The 18,294-nt window shown below is 40.0% G+C and overlaps 1 protein-coding gene across 3 annotated transcripts in view; it reads left to right on the top strand.

The window, feature by feature from the left end:
• Nucleotides 1–18,294, top strand: part of IQGAP2 (IQ motif containing GTPase activating protein 2) — a 245,345-nt gene that overhangs the window by 213,013 nt on the left and 14,038 nt on the right. For all 3 annotated transcript variants that reach the window (XM_045020504.1, XM_045020505.1, XM_045020506.1), the window contains 4 exons: nucleotides 13–145; nucleotides 2,838–2,940; nucleotides 5,134–5,275; nucleotides 17,955–18,042. In XM_045020504.1, the coding sequence (XP_044876439.1) occupies nucleotides 13–145; nucleotides 2,838–2,940; nucleotides 5,134–5,275; nucleotides 17,955–18,042 (466 nt within the window). The remainder of the gene's footprint in view (nucleotides 1–12; nucleotides 146–2,837; nucleotides 2,941–5,133; nucleotides 5,276–17,954; nucleotides 18,043–18,294) is intronic.

Below are 18,294 nucleotides of genomic sequence, written 5' to 3'. Positions count from 1 at the left end.
CTACTTTCTTAGGAATTTTTTTCAGACAGCATGTGATGTTCCTGAGCCAGAGGAGAAATTCAATATTGATGAGTACTCTGATATGGTAACCCTCAGCAAACCTGTCATATACATCTCCATTGAAGAAATCATCAATACCCATTCAGTAAGTGAACGGAAAGAAATTTTAGCTAAACTACTACTGTTTAATCTGTTCGTGGGAAATTTCTCAAACTATTTTTTGGGAGAAGGGTAACTTTTCCACAGAATAACTGTGATGTTCTGTATTGACTTTCCTAAAATGCCATGAAGGAATTTCTTTACTCTTCCTTTCTGATAGTCTCTTGTCCAAGTAGAAGATCATCTCAATGTCCAAGTGTATGAAATAACCTTAGAACCAAACTTTTCTTAACATTTATTGTAACTTGTACTGTATGGTGCAGGAGAGAATTGCATTTCCACCCCATTAGCCCCAATGGGAATGGTAGAGACAATAATAGTTTGGAAACAGTGTTAACCAAAATAAGAATCTGACAATAAAATTAAAGTATTTTTCTTTCAGAGCATTTAACTGAAAAGGAAAAAAATTGCAGAACTTCTTATTGGTATATAGTAGTCATGAACCATTTGTAGTTTATTTGAATTACAAACTTCCTCTTGGTAAGAAAGGGGACTTGTTTTTTTTTGGTTTTTTTTTAGAGTTAGTGTGACTTTGAGATGAAAGTAAAATCTTGTACATTTTATGACTTTGGTATTCCATCATGTGTTTGGCTGGAAGCAGATGTAAGAGTGTGATTTAGGGGGCAGTGGTATCCTGCAAGTATGTTTATTCTGGATAAGGAACAGATGAAATGCAGAAACTGTAGTTTATAGTGTGATTCAGTAGGACATAATTTAGATGTATACCATATGGTCCTTCCACAGCTAGTAGACTACCAGTCATCCACTAATGTGCAAAACCCAGAAATGTTAAATCATGGATTTTTTTTTTTAAATATGGAATACTTCACTCCCAAGACAGTGAGTTAAAAATTAGCCTTACTCATGCAAGAACTAATGGCTAAGCCTGCCAGGAAACATAGTGTTTGCTAGATTAAAGACAACTGCCACTTCAAGTTTGAATTGAGGATGTATTTGTTTCATTTCCTGTCTGTTTGTCAACACTTAACTTGTTTCATTTAGGTGTCCAGCATGATATTCAACTCCTGCTATGCTATTGTCAAGTTTGTGACTTAGAGGCTGAATCTCATATGGTGCAAATGATTATGTGGAACCTCTCATTTGTCACTTCGTGTGTAATCTGGTTTAGTGTGTTCTGTACTTCATCAGGATTAACTGAAGACTTTTGATATAAATTACTTGTCATGCGGTAGAACACTAGTCAAAGGGGACAGTCTTTTCTTCCAAGATTTCATGTAGTTCATATGTGTATGGAGGACGTAGTTAAGGCTTGAAACAAGGCAGCTTTATATCTAAAGATCATAAATTTCTGTATGTCTTAAATTTGCAATTTCAGTGTACGCATGAATACATGCACAGCATACACTATATAAAATATAATGTCAGGGCACTCATGTAGATGAGACTGAGGGAAATTTTCAAAAGCAAAATGTTAGTTATGCACCAAACTGCCATTGTTTTCTTTGAATGTCTCCCCCAGAATCTTTAATGTGCCTTTGATTTCCCGGATACGAAGTTTTTTAGCTGCCTCTATATTTCAGTGAACACAGCTTTTGATTTGAATAGGCTTTTCACTCTCTAAACGATCAGAGTTCTGAAATCTGTAAATATAGCATATGTTTTACTCCACTTGTATTTAAATTCAGTTTAAACTGGTGGCCATGGGCACCATAACCTTAAAACAGACTTCCATAGTAAGAATCCTGTTTATGTGGAAAACAGACCTTGAGAACTAGCAAACACAAACTGTTATCAAACTCTGCACAGTGCCACTTGCTTCCTCAAGTAAATGCTAGTGATAGGTACAGAAACGAGCAGTCTAATTACAGGAAACTCATTCTTCAGGCCCATACCATTTGTGCTTTTTTTTAATAATGCAACATATACAAGTTTGTTCTCAGAGGCTTTTTATGGACTGCGAAACTGTTCCTCCTTGGAGGTGTGCACAGCTGCAATACAAGTTGTATTATTAATAGTTTGTACTTCCTGTTATCTTAGTGCCAATAAAATCACTGATACTGGCACTAGGAGCATATTGGAAAAGTAGCAAATTGATCACAGGAGTAGGAAATCCTGTATTTAAAAAAAAAAATACAGCAATAAGCATCAGCAGTGTGAGCCTCCTCATTCTGCATAGCATGGTGTGAATTAACCCTGCTCTGATGAGGTCACCAGTATGAAGAAGACAGTTCAGTCCCCTTGTCCATTAAGGTCCTGATCCAACAAAGCACTTCAGCATATGCTTAAGTGTCTTGCTGATCAGAGGCCTTATTCCTTGGTGTCTAAGACTGTCAAGTGAAGTGCCAATTCTGATTCTGTTTAGTGATGTTTTGTTAATTGTTTAAGCAGCTGCTAAATTGGAGCTTTTACCCACATGTTTTAATATTTTGAGGACTCACTCCCTTGGGTTTGTATATATTTGCTGGCATTCTAATATTGATCCAAGGGTGAGCCAACCATCAGACTGGGAAATAGAACCATCAGTCTTGAAACCACAGCCTGTAAGCAAGCACTTTCTTTCCTTTGGTCCTCCATAGTCCTTATTCATGTTGTAAGCCCACTGTGGCTCTGAAGACTTTATTTTGAGCATTCTATTTGTGAGTATATTGCACCATTTGGAGAAATTGAGTATTTTCATTAGTTTCGCTGATAATCATTTTGTTTGCACTTGTTTATAGCTGCTGTTAGAACACCAGGATGCCATTGCTCCTGAGCAGAATGACCTACTGAATGAATTGCTGGAGGGGCTAGGGGCTGTTCCTGATGTAGAGTCTTTCCTTGGTAAGTTTTCTTTCTCTCTGTCTTCCCCTCCTCTCCCCCCACACCCCGTTTGGTCTGTTCGTTATAGTAATCCAGGGACTGGCCCTAAACTGCCATATGGGGGGGGGTACTTGTTTGGCCTCTTCAGCGTCTGCAGAATTTAAGACTTGTTCCTAAAATGATTTTTGCAGCTATTATAACTGAAAAGATATTCTAAAATGAGAATCAAAGGAGAGCTGTCTCCCAGAGCGCACAGTAGCGCTGAGAGGTATGAACTACTCACAATGGGTATTTATTCTGGAGCATAATGATATCATTTAACTCTCCAACATCAATAATTTCAGCAGAAACATCTAGCTCTCTGTAATTGAATAGAGTCCTATCACATATTTAAATAACCTTACTGAATGTATGGAAGGGGCTGTGCAAACCAAATTTCCATAAAAGTAGACGGACTTTAATTTTGAGAAGTAGTCCTCTATAGAATAGTGAAACAGGCAAATTCAGTCTGATTATTGATAAGAGGCTATGAAGAGAAGTAAGTCAGCAACAATGAGTTTGGATTTGTGCCAGACAAATCAATGATGGATGCTATCTTTACATTATGATTGCTAGTGGAAAAATAAAGAGAAAAGAGGTCTTGAAGGCTTAAGAGCATGTTCTGAAAAAAGTCATATAGTTGTTTAAGAGGATGGAAAAGATATCTGAAAGCGATCAGACTCATCCAGGACATGTATGTGGGTGCTGCTACCGCAGTTAAAAAGTCATGTGAAGTAATCGAACCATTTCAGTTAAGAATCAGAGTGCATTGAGACTCTGCACCAAGCCTCTTTTTGTTCACCATGGTGCTTGATGCGGTTACAGAAAACATTGAGAGTGTCATGCTGATGCATGCTTTTTGTAGATGATAATGTACTTGTGGGAGAGAGCAGAGAGGAAGTGGAAAATTTAGTGAGATGACGTGCATACTTGAAACAAATGGCATGAAAATCAGCAGAAAGTCTGTAGATTCAATGATAAGTTTCAGGAAGGCAACGAGACTGTAAGTCTGGGGGGCCAGCCACTAGCAAAGGTATAGAAGTTCGAGTTCCTAGGTTCAGTAGTACAGGGTAATGGTGAACTCAGTGACAAAGCAGAATAGGAATGTCATGGACTACATGGAGAGAAGCGATTGAAGTGATCTGCAGTAGGAGTTAGGAGAAACTTTTCTATTTGATAGGCAAAGATCTATACAATAATTATTAGGCCTGTGCTTTTTGTATAGCTCTGAATGCTCAGCACCAAAGAAGAGAGAGGAGTGGATCTTGAATACAATGGAAATTAAAATGTTAAAATTGTTGCTTGGAGTTACAAGGGTGGACCATCAGAACCAAACACATTAGGGAAAATGTGAAGGTGAGACCAATTATAGGAAAGCTGAGGGAATCCAGGCTTAGATGGTTTGATCACATGAAAAGATGATCAGACGAATATACAGGAAACAGGGTGTTAAACTTAAAAATGAAGGATAAGAAAAGGGTTGGGATGCTAGATGGATGGATGCTATATAAAAAGGATTTGATCAGCTGTGGAGTTTCCAAGGAACTGCCTCAAGGCAGACTGGAATGGAGGAGACACAGAGCTGACCCAACATAGATGGGACTAAGGCTACAAGAAGATGAATAGAGCTATTAGTGCAGGGATCACACCACCTTTGTTTAAAAAATGTCTAGCATATTTTGGGTGCCTCAGAAGCAAGTTAATAATAGGAACACTATCAGTAATGATTAGTTCTATTTTTATTATTTTATTTTTTTCCTGATTATGGAAGTTAAATAACTGCACAACTTCTTTGGTAAAGAGACACACATATTTGAGCCCTATCTGGATAACTGTCTTGAAAGAAAAATCCATTCAAGGTGGCAAAAATCTCAGGTTTTAGTATTAAAAAAATCTTTGCCTAGATATATAGATAGGTAACTTCTATTGGATATTTTCCGAAAAAACGAAATGCTACAATTTTCCTGTTTCTAAATGGAGGGAAGGTATTGATTGTTTTATGGCCGAAGAAAAATTTTGAATTAAACAGTTATTTGTCTAGATATAGTACATGTGGATAGATCTTTGAATAGTTTTCTGCTTCCTTTAACATGTTTCCCAGTATTCTGGTTCATGCTCCAGTTCTTGTCACATGTCAGTGAACTGGCAGAATAAGAGCCATATTTTTTTCTACAGGGGAAGGAGCTGTTGATCCCAATGATCCTAACAAGGAAAATACGTTGAGTCAACTTGCAAAGACAGAGATTTCACTCTCTTTGACCAGCAAATATGAGTTACAGGAAGGTGAAGATCAAGATCTCAAAGGGTTGATGATAAAGTACGGTTTGTTCATTAAATATATATCTCTTGGGCAATGTTTTTGTTAAAACAAGCAATACCAGTAATGTAAACTAACTTTATAACTTTATTCAGGTTTGTAATTACTATAGTGTTCTAATTGGAAATTTTTTAAAGAAATGTTTTTCAGACTGTATGCCCTCCACAACCATTCATTTGACTAGCGGTCTACAAATAGTTAAGTCCATAGCTTGGGCCTTTTGGTTGATGTAAAGACAGTCCGATGCTTTGCCAGCCACTAGCCAAATCCTGTGCTGACTCGTACCTTGTGCAACCTCCTTGGCAACGCAGCATGAGGTCAAAGATAGTTTTATAATCAAAACTTAAGGCCAGATTCAGCATGAAATTTGCCCCCTAAGGGTATGTCTACACTACGAAATTAGGTCGAATTTATAGAAGTCAGTTTTTTAGACATCATTTTTATACAGTCGATTGTGTGTGTCCCCACACAAAATGCTCTAAGTGCATTAACTCGGCGGACTGCGTCCACAGTACCGAGGCTGGCGCCAACTTCCGGAGTGTTGCACTGTGGGTAGCTATCCCACAGTTCCCGCAGTCTCCACTGCCCACTGGAATTCTGGCTTGAGATCTCAATGCCTGATGGGGCAAAATCCGTGTTGCAGGTTGTTCTGGGTACATGCCGTCAGGCCCCTCTCTCCTTCCCTCCCTCCCTCCCTCCGTGAAAGCAACGGCAGACAATCGTTTCACGCCTTTTTTCCTGGGTTACCTGTGCAGACGCCATACCATGGCAAGCTCAGCTTACCGTCACCGTACGTCTTCTGGGTGCTGGCAGACAGGCGACTGCATTGCTACACAGCAGCAGCTCATTGCCTTTTGGCAGCAGACAGTGCATTACGACTGGTAGCCATCGTCGTCGTACTCCTGGGTGCTCTTTTAGCCGACCTCGGTGGGGTCAGTCAGGGGCACCTGGGCAGACATGGGAGTGATTCTGCCAGGTCATTCCTCAGTCATGCTGCACCGTCTTCTGGCGAGCACCCAGGAGATGACGATGGCTAGCAGTTGTACTGCACTGTCTGTATGCTGCCAGCCTAAGATGTATAAGATAGATGGAGTGGATCAAAATGAGAAATAGACCAGATTTGTTTTGTATTCATTTGCTCTCCCCCCACTTCCGTGAAATCAAAGGCCTGCTAAACCCAGGGTTTTGAGTTCAATCCTTGAGGGGGCCATTCTGTGTGACAGTTGTTTGTGTTTCTCCTTGATGCAAAGCCACCCCCTTTGTTGATTTTAATTCCCTGTAAGCCATGTCGTCATGGCCCCTCCCTCCGTCAGAGCAGACAATTGTTTTGCGCCTTTTTTCAGCGCAGATGCCATAGCACTGGGAACATGGAGCCTGCTCAGATCACCGCCGCAATTATGAGCACTGTAAACATCACATGCATTATCCTGCAGTATATGCAGAACCAGAACCTGCAAAACACGAAACCAGACGAGGAGGCGATGGCAGCACGGTGATGAGAACATAGACATGGACATAGACTTCTCACAAAGTACAGGCCCCAGCAGTGTGCACATCATGGTGTTAATGGGGCAGGCTCATGCTGTGGAACGCCGATTCTTGGCCCGGGAAACAAGCACAGATTGGTGGGACCGCATAGCGTTGCAGGTCTGGGACGATTCCCAGTGGCTGCGAAATTTTCGGATGCGTAAGGGCACTTTCATGGAACTTTGTGACCTGCTTTCCCCTGCCCAGAAGCGCCAGAATACCAAGATGAGAGCAGCCCTCATAGTTGAGAAGCAAGTGGCGATAGCCCTGTGGAAGCTTGCAACACCCGACAGCTACCGGTCAGTCGGGCATCAATTTGGAGTGGGCAAATCTACTGTGGGGCTGCTGTGATCCAAGTAGCCAATGCAATCAAAGAGCTGCTGATATCAAGGGTAGTGACTTTGGGAAATGTGCAGGCCATAGTGGATGGCTTTGCTGCAATAGGATTCCCTAACTGTGGTGGGGCTATAGATGGAACCCATTTCCCTATCTTGGCACCGGAGCACCAAGCCAGCGAGTACATAAACTGAAAGGGGTACTTTTCAATGCTGCTGCAAGCACTCATGGATCACAAGGGACGTTTCACCAACATCAACGTGGGATGGCCGGGAAAGGTACATGACATTCCCGTCTTCAGGAACTCTGGTCTGTTTCAAAAGCTGCAGGAAGGGACTTTCTTCCCAGACCAGAAAATAACCGTTGGGGATGTTGAAATGCCTATAGTTATCTTTGGGGACCCAGCCTACACCTTAATGCCATGGATCATGAAGCCATACACAGGCAGCCTGGACAGTAGTCAGGAGCTGTTCAACTATAGGATGAGCAAGTGCAGAATGGTGATAGAATGTACATTTGGACATTTAAAAGTTCGCTGGTGCTGTTTACTGACTCGGATAGACCTCAGCGAAACCAATATTCCCATTGTTATTACTGCTTGCTGTGCATTCCACAATATCTGTGAGAGTTAGGGGGAGACGTTTATGGCGGGGTGGGAAGTTGAGGCAAATCGCCTGGCTGCTGATTACGTGCAGCCAGACACCAGGGCAGTGAGCAGAGTACAGGAGAGCGCGGTGCGCATCAGAGAAGCTTTGAAAACCAGTTTCATGACTGGCCAGGCTACGGTGTGAAAGTTCTGTTTTGTTTCTCCTTGATGACCTGCACCCCCCTTGGTTCACTCTACTTCCCTGTAAGCTAACCACCCTCCCCTCCCCCCTTCGATCACCACTTGCAGAGGCAATAAAGTCATTGTTGCTTCACATTCATGCATTCTTTATTAATTCATCACAAATAGGGGGATAACTGCCAAGGTAGCCCGGGAAGGATGTGGGAGGAGGGAAGCACCGGGTGGGGTGGGGGAGGAGGGATGGACAAGGACACAGTGTACTTTAAAACTTATTGAATGCCAGCTTTCTGTTGCTTGGGCAATCCTCTGCGTTGGAGTGGCTGGGTGGCCGGAGGCCCCTCCACCGCGTTCTTGGGCATCTGGGTGAGGAAGCTATGGCACTTGGGGAGGAGGGCGGTTGGTTACACAGGGGCTGTAGCGGCGGTCTGTGCTCCTGCTGCCTTTCCTGAGTTTGATGCTCCAGCAGCCTGAGCATTGACTCCTGCCTTCTGTTAGGAAGCTGACACCACCTGTCATCTTCAACCCGCCACTTACTCTGTTCAGCCCGCCTCCTCTCCTCGCGTTCATATTGTGCTTTCCTGCACTCTGACATTGTCTGCCTCCACGCATTCTGCTATGCTCTGTCAGTGTGGGAGGACAGCATGAGCTCAGAGAACATTTCATCCCAAGTGCATTTTTTTTTCGCCTTCTAATCTTCGCTAGCCTCTGGGAAGGAGAAACATATGCAGCTGGTGGAGGGGGAAAAAAAGGAGAATGGTAGTTAAAAAGATACATTTTATAGAACAATGGGTACACTCTTACGGTAAACCTTGCTGTTAACATTACATAGCACATGTGCTTTCGTTACAAGGTTGCATTTTGATGGCTTCACCCTTCCCCCCCACCACGTGGCTAACAGCGGGGAACATTTCTGTTCAGCCACAGGCAAACAGCCCAGCAGGAACAGGCACCTCTGAATGTCCACTTAATAAAAGCACCCTATTTCAACCAGGTGACCATGAATGATATCACTCTCCTGAGGATAACACAGAGAGATAAAGAACAGGTGTTTTTTGAATGTCAGCAAACACCGGGACCATACGCTGCAATGCTTTGTTCTGCAATGATTCCCGCATACATGCTACTGGCCTGGCATGGTAAAGTGTCCTACCATGGAGGACGGAATAAGGCTGACCTCCCCAGAAACCTTTTGCAAAGGCTTTGGGAGTACATTCAGGAGAGCTTTATGGAGATGTCCCTGGAGGATTTCTGCTCCATCCCCAGACACGTTAACAGACTTTTCCAGTAGCTGTACTGACCGCAAATGCCAGGGCAAATTAATCATTAAACACGCTTGCTTTTAAACCATGTATATTTACAAAGGTACACTCACCAGAGGTCCCTTCTCTGCCTTCAGGGTCCGGGAGCCCGCCTTGGGTGGGTTCGGGGAGTACTGGCTCCAGGTCCCAGGTGAGAAACAGATCCTGGCTGTTGGGGGAACCAGTTTCTTCGCTTCCCTGCTGTGAACTATCTTCAACCTCATCATCATCATCTTCCTCATCCCCAAAACCTGCTTCCGTGTTGCATCCTACTCCATTGACAGAGTCAAAACACAGGGTTGGGGTACTGGTGGCTGCACCCCCTAAAATGGCATGCAGCTCATCATAGAAGCGGCATGTTTGGGGCTGTGACCCGGAGCGGCTGTTTGCCTCTCTGGTTTTTTGGTAGGCTTGCCTGAGGGCCTTAATTTTCACGTGGCACTGCCACAAGTCCCTGCTATAGCTTCTGTCCTTCATGCCTTTGGAGATGTTTTTTCAAATGTTTTGGCATTTCGTTTACTGGAACGGAGTTCAGCTAGCACGGATTCGTCTCCCCATACAGCGATCAGATCCCGTACCTCCCGTTTGGTCCATGCTGGAGCTCTTTTGCAATTCTAGGACTCCATGGTCACCTCTGCTGATGAGCTCTGCATCGTCACCTGTGCTGATCAGCTCGCAACGGTGTCCAAACAAGAAATGAAATTCAAATGTTCGCGGGACTTTTCCTGTCTACCTGGCCAGTGCATCTGAGTTGAGAGCACTGTCCAGAGCGGTCACAATGGAGCACTCTGGGATAGCTTCTGGAGGCCAATACCATCGAATTGCATCCACACTACCCCAATTCGATCCAGCAAGGCTAATTTCAGCGCTAATCCCCTCGTCGGAGGTGGAGTAAAGAAATCAATTTTAAGAGCCCTTTAAGTCGAAAAAGGGGCTTCGTCGTGTGGACGGGTGCAGGATTCAATCGAGGTAATGCTGCTAAATTCGACCTAAAATCGTAGTGTAGACCAGGCCTAAGAGTTTAGGATGTAATTCTGGCAAAACTCAAAGGTTAGTTAAGACTTAAACCGCTGATTTCAAACTTCAGTGCTTTTGAAAAATCTATTTTAGACACCCAAGTGACTTAAGATCACAAATCCTCTTGGAAGTGAATGAGATTGGTGCTTCTGAGTCATGTAGGCGCATATGAAAATCCCAACTCTAAATCCTTATTTGGGCACCTAGATAAGTTTCTTGATTTTCAGACGTGCTAAGCCTCTATTGATGTTAATAGGAATAGTGGTGCTCTGAAAAACACAACACACTTGTTTAGATCGGGGAATTACAAACTCACTTAGTGTGGACCACATCTGGACTGTCTCTCCTCCCTTTGCCATTGGCTGCAGAGGTTGCTCATGACATAATAGCCAAGACTTGAGTGAAGTATGACCTGGCAAGAGGGAAACAGTGAGAAAACAATTTAAAGCTTGAATACAACAGTAAGATGTGTATATAGTTAGATTGTACCTCTAATTCATTATGATTTTTACCTCCCTTTTTTTTTTTAGGGAGGGGAGGTGATGAAATGCCTTTTGATGCTTAAAGATTTGATATTGTTGGATTTCATTACATGAAAAGTAACATTTGAAAGCTTTAATGTTCTTTTGAAGTTTGACATGTTAGGACAGATTTTCCTCATTCATTAGAATTTAGTTTGTTCTGTGTACATTATTTTCTTGTATTAAGAAGGATCTGTTTTATAATATTGCTGATGTGCGTCACACAAAGATTAACTTGTTTTTCAGGAGTAACGAAAGCCTTTTGTCATCAGTGATTTGGGCTCTTTTCCAGTTTGTAATATCCTTAGCATTGTAACAGATAATTAAACTTCTTATTTCTTAATTAAAAGTTAGTTTAACTCCTATCAATTAAAAATGTAGAAATGAGCATGTTTCTGATGTATTAAATTTCCTTAGCAAGCTCATTATATGGATGTCAGAAAAACTACCAGCACATTTCACATAGGCCATCAAATGGTTATTAGTTTAGGTCATATGGACCTAGCTCAGATTCAGACTATTGACCTGAAACAAGAAGGATCTGTATCAAATAGACCAGTCAATTCGCCACCCCATCCAAAATCTTTCGAAGTCTGAAACAAACTTTGTAAAACATCAATAGTTTAGCTCTTATAAAGTTATGGCTACTTGCATTATTGCACACTGTGAAACAGATACTGTCCTAACACGTGATCTTTTCCCATAATTCAGGATGAGTTGCTGTCTAGACTGGAAGGCAAATCCAACTCTGCCCTCCTTCCTCTAAATTGAAAACACTTGGAAATGTTTGTCTGACCAGTATTTGTACAGGATGTTACTGTCCTCTCAGCTCAAAAACACTGGATGACTTACGCAGGGGGAGAGAATAATATTCACTGGCTTCCTTTTTCTTCAGATGGTTGAAAAATACTATTGGTAAAACCTGTAGGCAAGTGCATTATATCAAAAGTTCTGTATAGCTATTTTTATTTTTAAATTAACCTCATCCCTATTTCATTGGATATATTCACATTTAACCTACCTGCAAATTATGCGTTGTTCAATATCTCTTTTCACTATTGAAAATGGATGCAAGTGCTAACCTTCTAAAACTGCTATTTTTACACTTTTTTTACAACCTGTGGGCTGGCTAGACAGTCTTTAAATTAAACCTCGTTCTGTGCAGGCCTATAGTGCAGCTACAATCTCACTCAGCAGTGCTCATACTAAACACCAATATTTTTAATGTACTTATTGAATCTGAAAAGTAATTTAGCTTTATTAACTGGCAACTAAAGCTTTACTTTGGAGGAAAGTCATTTTACCACAGTGTTTACAATTGCAAGCACACACTCTACAATTCTTAACCTTAAGGGTGTTTTCCCTAAACAAATCTTACAATTTAGCTGGTAGAGAGAACTTCCTCTAGAATTTCCCACACATTGATCATACAGTTTTATGGTCCAGGAGTTAAAGGAAAGGGATTGGTTTGCTATCAGTACAGCAGTTGTTCATGCTCATTGATCTGAAACGTAACTTTCAAACACTTTGGGGTCCTTTTTGGTAACTTTGCATATGTAGTTTGATGTAAAGCTGCTTGCATGACTTCTGTAGTTTCTAAAACAAAACACTAGGCAAGAGTATAGGAACATCTCAACACGTTTGTATTATTTATATGACATCAGTGTCTAGGCAACTTACAGACAGAATGACAAGGTCTCAGCCCTGAGCAACTTAAAGCTTACATCGACAATGTAGAGATGAAGGATGAGGAAAGGGATTGGAGTGAGTGGTGATATTTACTGTATGGCTTAGTAGTGCCACCATTTTATTTCAGTTTGTCTTTTTTTCTTTGTTTGCTCATTGCCTTGGGTGTATTGTACAACTAGTTTCTTCTGTAATTGGGATCGATGGCATGAAACTATTGTTTAAATTAAAGCTTAAGTTTTTCTCTCCCTGCAATCTCTCATTATATTTCATGCTCTTTGTTAGAGAGTGTTTTTCTCAGTTTCTGCTAATCTGATTTTTAAAGAGATTTTCAAATTGATTTATGCAGAGTTGAACTACAGTTTCAATTGTAAATAATCACAGCTGACTTAGGATGTTTGTTCAATAACTCTTGCACCTTTTAGAATAGACATAATTATAAAAACTGGCCATCCAGTTGGTGTGTCAGTGGAAACTCCCCATAAGGGTATCAGTCAGTGCTAAGAAAAGTTTTGCCTCATTCCCATTCAAACATCTCACTAAATGTGGCTCCTGCAAAACAGGATTTTTGTACATTTGTTGGGCAGTGTAGAGAAACTTTCATGCTGTATCTGCTCTATATCTAAATAGCGAATATGAGTTTAGATAGCTGGCAGTCTGCAAGCTGTTATGAATATTAAATCATCACTCTTTAAAAGTATGTTTTATTAATCGTATTGGGAGATAATCAATATAAATTTTGAAACTGTTTGGTGCTTTTGTAAAATAGTTACGCATGTGTATAGTATTTGTGATAACCACAGATATTAACCCACCAGTTTATGTGCATAATTGGACAGTGTTTACAGGAACGTCTAGTTTGGAATATGTGTTTTTTAAATGACTCCTTAGGCATGCACGATTCTCATAACAGTACTGCAATGGTGGAAATACACTGCGCTTCTCACAAGTGAAAAGATGAGCTGCTAAAACGCTCAGAATCCTCTTACCTACACCAATCTGGGCTTGGGGGGTCTCATATTCCAATATTCATGCACTAATTAGGGCATATATTTCCCAAAAGATCTAATTTATTTCTCTAGAAGTAGCTTCTTTTGGAGTTAGTGAACTGTAGCTTTTTAAAACTAAGATAAAGGTCATGAATGTGTGAAATATGATACATTTGTATAATCTCTTTAAGAAGTTCTGATTACTAAAGCTCTGCTTGAACAAGACTAGTTTCTCCATTGCATTGAGGGAGTGTCGCCTAGTGGATAAGGCACAGAGCTGAAGGCCTGGGTTCTAGCCCTAGCTTTGCCATTCACCTGCTGTGACCTTGGCCAAATCATTTTGTCTTTGGCTGTTTCCCTTCTCACCCGGTCTGTTTTTTCTATCTATTTGTACAGTGCCTAGCACAATGGGGCCCCAAGCTGGTTGGGCCCTCTAGTAGCTACCATAATAAATAACACTTCCAAGTTTATGTCCACTAAAAATGGGTGCATTAAAAACCGTCAGGACGAAGTTAGCAGCTGCATTCTATGCTGTGTGTTTTTAATTGCAATAATCCAATCAGGAGGTTGCAAAGTCATGGATCACTTTTTTGCCAGACGCAACTGTGTCCAGACCAAGACTGAATATGCCACTTGGTGATGTCAGTGATCTACAGTGACTCCCAGACCAACTTCTGTAACAGGGAAGGACATCACACCTGCCATGGTGACCATTGACTTCGCCCTCCCTACCAGCATCCTTTCTCTTACCTGGTCTAATCCTCAACTAACTTGCTTTCACCAGTTAAATACAAAAGGACTTTATGGTCAATAAAAGCAAAACACATTAGTTGTAACTGAAGCAGAGGAAAGGAAGTAAACTAGCTGTAAAAATAAGTATCTATATTGATCAGCATTAACTCAGTCTTTTAGTGATTTGAAAAACATATTTTTTAATATTTCCACAACTAAAAATTACATGAAAATTAGAGAAGACTGGATCCCCCAGTCTTGTACTTTCAGCCTTATGCTCTTAAATCTGTTCTTATAAGTAGCTTAAAACTTATGTACAGTTTTATAAAAAAATACCCTGTACACCTGGAATTCAGTGTCTTATCCAATGCTGAAAGAGAGCCTGGTTCTCAGAAAGTGCTAATCATTTCTAACTGTAACTTCAACTCAGTTAAGATTAACTTGCCTCTTGTCCTGTTTCCTTTGTGAAGTATACTGGAATTTCATGAGCATGGAATGCTTAAGTATTTCTAGAAACTAGGTCAAAAGAAAACTCACATTTTTAAATATCTGACAGACTGGCAATGTGGGGTGTGTAAATGACAGATTTTCTTGCTAATTCTCATACTGACTTGCACATTCCATTTAGTTTAATATATGTATATGTTGTTAATTTCCCTTCAGAAACTTAAAGAATCTGAGGAACCTATTGTGGTTTTAAAGCTTATCTGGCATGACACATGAGGGTTTTGTTAATAGTTTCTAAGGAGGGGGTCAGGTTTCCAAAAGTAGAATTAAACTTCCAGTGTATTTTTGTTCAAGAGATGAAAATACACTTACCTTAGCTGACAATTAGCTTTCCTGTCTTAAGAGGAACATCCATAGAAACTTTCTACTGCCATAGAATCATAGGACTGGAAGAAACCTCACAGGGTCATCTAGTCCAGTTTCCTGCACTCATAGCAGGATTAAGTATTATCTAGACCGTCCCCGACAGGTATTTGTCTAACCTACTCTTAAAAATCTCCAACGACGGAGATTCCACAAACTCCCTAGGCAATTTATTCCAGTGCTTAACCACCCCAGACAGTCAGGAAGTTTTTCCTGATGTCCAACCTAAACCGCTGTTACTGCAATTTAAGCCCATTGCTTCTTGTCCTATCCTCAGAGGTTAACAAGAATAATTTTTCTCCCTCCACCTTGTAGCAGCTTTTTATGTACTTTAAAACTGTTATCATGTCCCCTCTATCTTCTCCTCTCCAGACTAAACAAACTCAATTTTTTCAATCTTCCCTCATAGGTCATGTTTGTTAGACCTTCAATAATTTTTTTGCTCTTCTCTAGACTTCCTTCAATTTGTCCACATTTTCCAGAAATGTGGTGCCCAGAATTGGACACAATACTCCAGTTGAGGCCTAATCAGCATGGAGTAGAGCAGAATTACTACTTCTTGTGTTTTGTTACAACACTCCTGCTAATTATATCCCAGAATAAATTTTGCTTTTTTTTTTTTTTTTGCAACAGTGTTACACAGTTGACTCATATTTAGCTTGTGGTCCACTATGACCCCAAGAGCTCTTTCTGCAGTACTCCTTCCTAGGCAGTCATTTCCCATTTTGTATGTGTGAAATTGATAGTTTCTTCTTAAGTGGAGTACTTTGCATTTGTCCTTATTGAATTACACCCTATTTTACTTCAGACCATTTCTGCAGTTTGTCCAGATCATTTTGAATTTTAATCCTATCCTCCAAAGCACTTGCATCCCCTCCCAGGTTGGTATCTGCAAACTTTATAGGTGTACCTTGTGCCATTATTTAAATAATTAATTGATGTTGAAATGGTATGCATCTAGGTATACAACCAGATATACTGTATATGAATAATTGTTCCTAGATATTCTACAAATTCAATGATGCATCTCTTCTATAAAACTCATTAGAATATTTTAGGTTTTTAAAAATATCTTTAGAATATTCAAATTCAAGGAAACCTTTGGGACTTTCAAGCTTAAAAATTGCAAATATATTTCTTCAAAGGACGATATTTAGTGCTGTCTTGTACCGGTGTTTTGTATGCATATATTTTGCATGAAAAAGCAGTACATAAGGAGAACTTCATCAGTGGGTTGTTTTGCCCAATTCTGGTTGCAGGACAGCACCTCTGCTTGTGACTGAGGAGAAAAATATATGTTCTGTATACAGCTGTACCCTGGTGCACCTCATTCTCCTCCTAAACAGCACTTGGAGTCCATTAACTATGGCCCCAGTGCAGAAAAGCATTTGTATTCAGAAAAGAACTTAAGCACATACCCAAGAGTCATTGAGTCAATGTTAAGCATGTACTTAAGTCCTTTTCTGAATGAGTGCATAAAATAGCTGTAATAAATTTCTGTCGTCTGAAATAAGTTCTAGGGAGATCACCAAAGGTTGGAGAAGGCAGCTATAGAAGGAGTCAAATTTGAATTGAGTATAGCTAGGACAAACTCATTTTGAGAGAGCTTCTGCTTCACTGGCATATTGGAGTGAATTCAGGAACACTAGCTGACAGAATGAATCCCTCTGAAGCTATTCTGTGTGTCTGAGAAGTCACATGCAGTAAAGAGAAGCTATGTACAGAGGGAATAGAACATTGCTACCATGCCTCCAGTAGGTTGAGCAGACTTCCTGCTCCAGCTATGTATGCATCAGAATATGGTAATTCGATTTACTGACATTTCTGGAGTTATTGCCACTGCTGCCTTTTTCCTTATGTAAGAATTTCTAATACATAAATAAGAAATTGATCCAAACTCCAATGTTTTGTGTCAAGAAAGAATGAAAGGAATAGAATAGAAGACCGTAAAATCTTTTTTCTCCCCATTTCTTGTTGGATATAAATGTTTTTAGTCTTGAAAATTAAGACAGTGGTTTACATAGATAAAAACAGTTATTTGAGGACTTAACATAGACCTTTCACTGCTCATACTTCAAAATGATTTTTTTTTTTTCAAAAACGCTGTTACGTTTTCTTTCTTTGAAGCCTGGCATATACTATATATTACTCTTTATCCATTAATCTCTATGTATTACTTATACTATTAGCCTGTAAAGAGATGTACCTAGTTTGTGTAACAATGTATTGTGTTGTAGTAGAGCTGTGTAACAGGATGTTCTTGGAATAACTGTGGAATGAAAAGACAGCAGGAATTTGATAACTTCTTACCACAACCACAAAAACCCACCACTTTAAATATCAGGACATAGCAATTTCCTTTTTGTTTAGAATTTTTTTTTTTGCTAGTAAGAAAAAGTTGCATGTTCTCTGCTCCTAGAGATGCCTCTTTCTTTAAGCAGTACACAGTAATACACATTATTAATTTGTATGTTGCTTCTGAAGTTCAGCAAATGTCTTTCTTTCTAAATATTCAGTATAAATCCCGAGGTGGCTCATAAAAGATTTATGCACGTGTCAGACTTTGGAAAGATCTGTGTTTCCATCTCTCACTTTGTCAGTTCTAAGTTAAGTGATACAAATGCACCTGTATTTAGCTATCTAGATTCTTATTATAGCATCTATCACCATGATGATTGAATCTCCCAAATAATAAAGGGAACAGAAGCATATAAACTTTGATACAAAAATGTGCCTATATCAAAAATCCATTATTTAGTTTAATACTCCTGTTAATAGAAGCTCTGAAATCTAAAATACCTTTGACAAAATACCAACATTTTGTGTGTGTGATTTTTAATTGAGTCACAAATGAAGAAGCTAAATGCTTCCTATGACAGCGGTCTTATAATATCCATTGTTTATTTCTCTGAAAAGGACAAAAAGACTTGTAGTTGATGTGATACGAACGCAACCGGGAGATACACTCTTAGAAATCTTAGAAACACCAGCTTCTGCACAACAGGTAAATGTCCGGTTATTTTTGCTCTCCTCTTCATATAATCTTAATACCTTGTCCTATATTTAAAATAGATAATCGTAACAAATTTCTCTGACCGTTAACAATAGAGAAAAATATTATTTTTTGACATAACAAATCATTATATATATATTTTTTTAAATTATTCAGATCTATCAGGAAATCAGTTTTTTTTTATTTTGGTTCTTTTGTTTCTTTCATGTGGATAACTTGGAATTAAAATCAGAAATTAATAGC

This window comes from Mauremys mutica, chromosome 6, assembly GCF_020497125.1.
Source record: "Mauremys mutica isolate MM-2020 ecotype Southern chromosome 6, ASM2049712v1, whole genome shotgun sequence".
NCBI classification, from domain to species: Eukaryota; Metazoa; Chordata; order Testudines; family Geoemydidae; genus Mauremys; species Mauremys mutica.
This window is presented reverse-complemented; position numbering and strand designations above follow the sequence as displayed.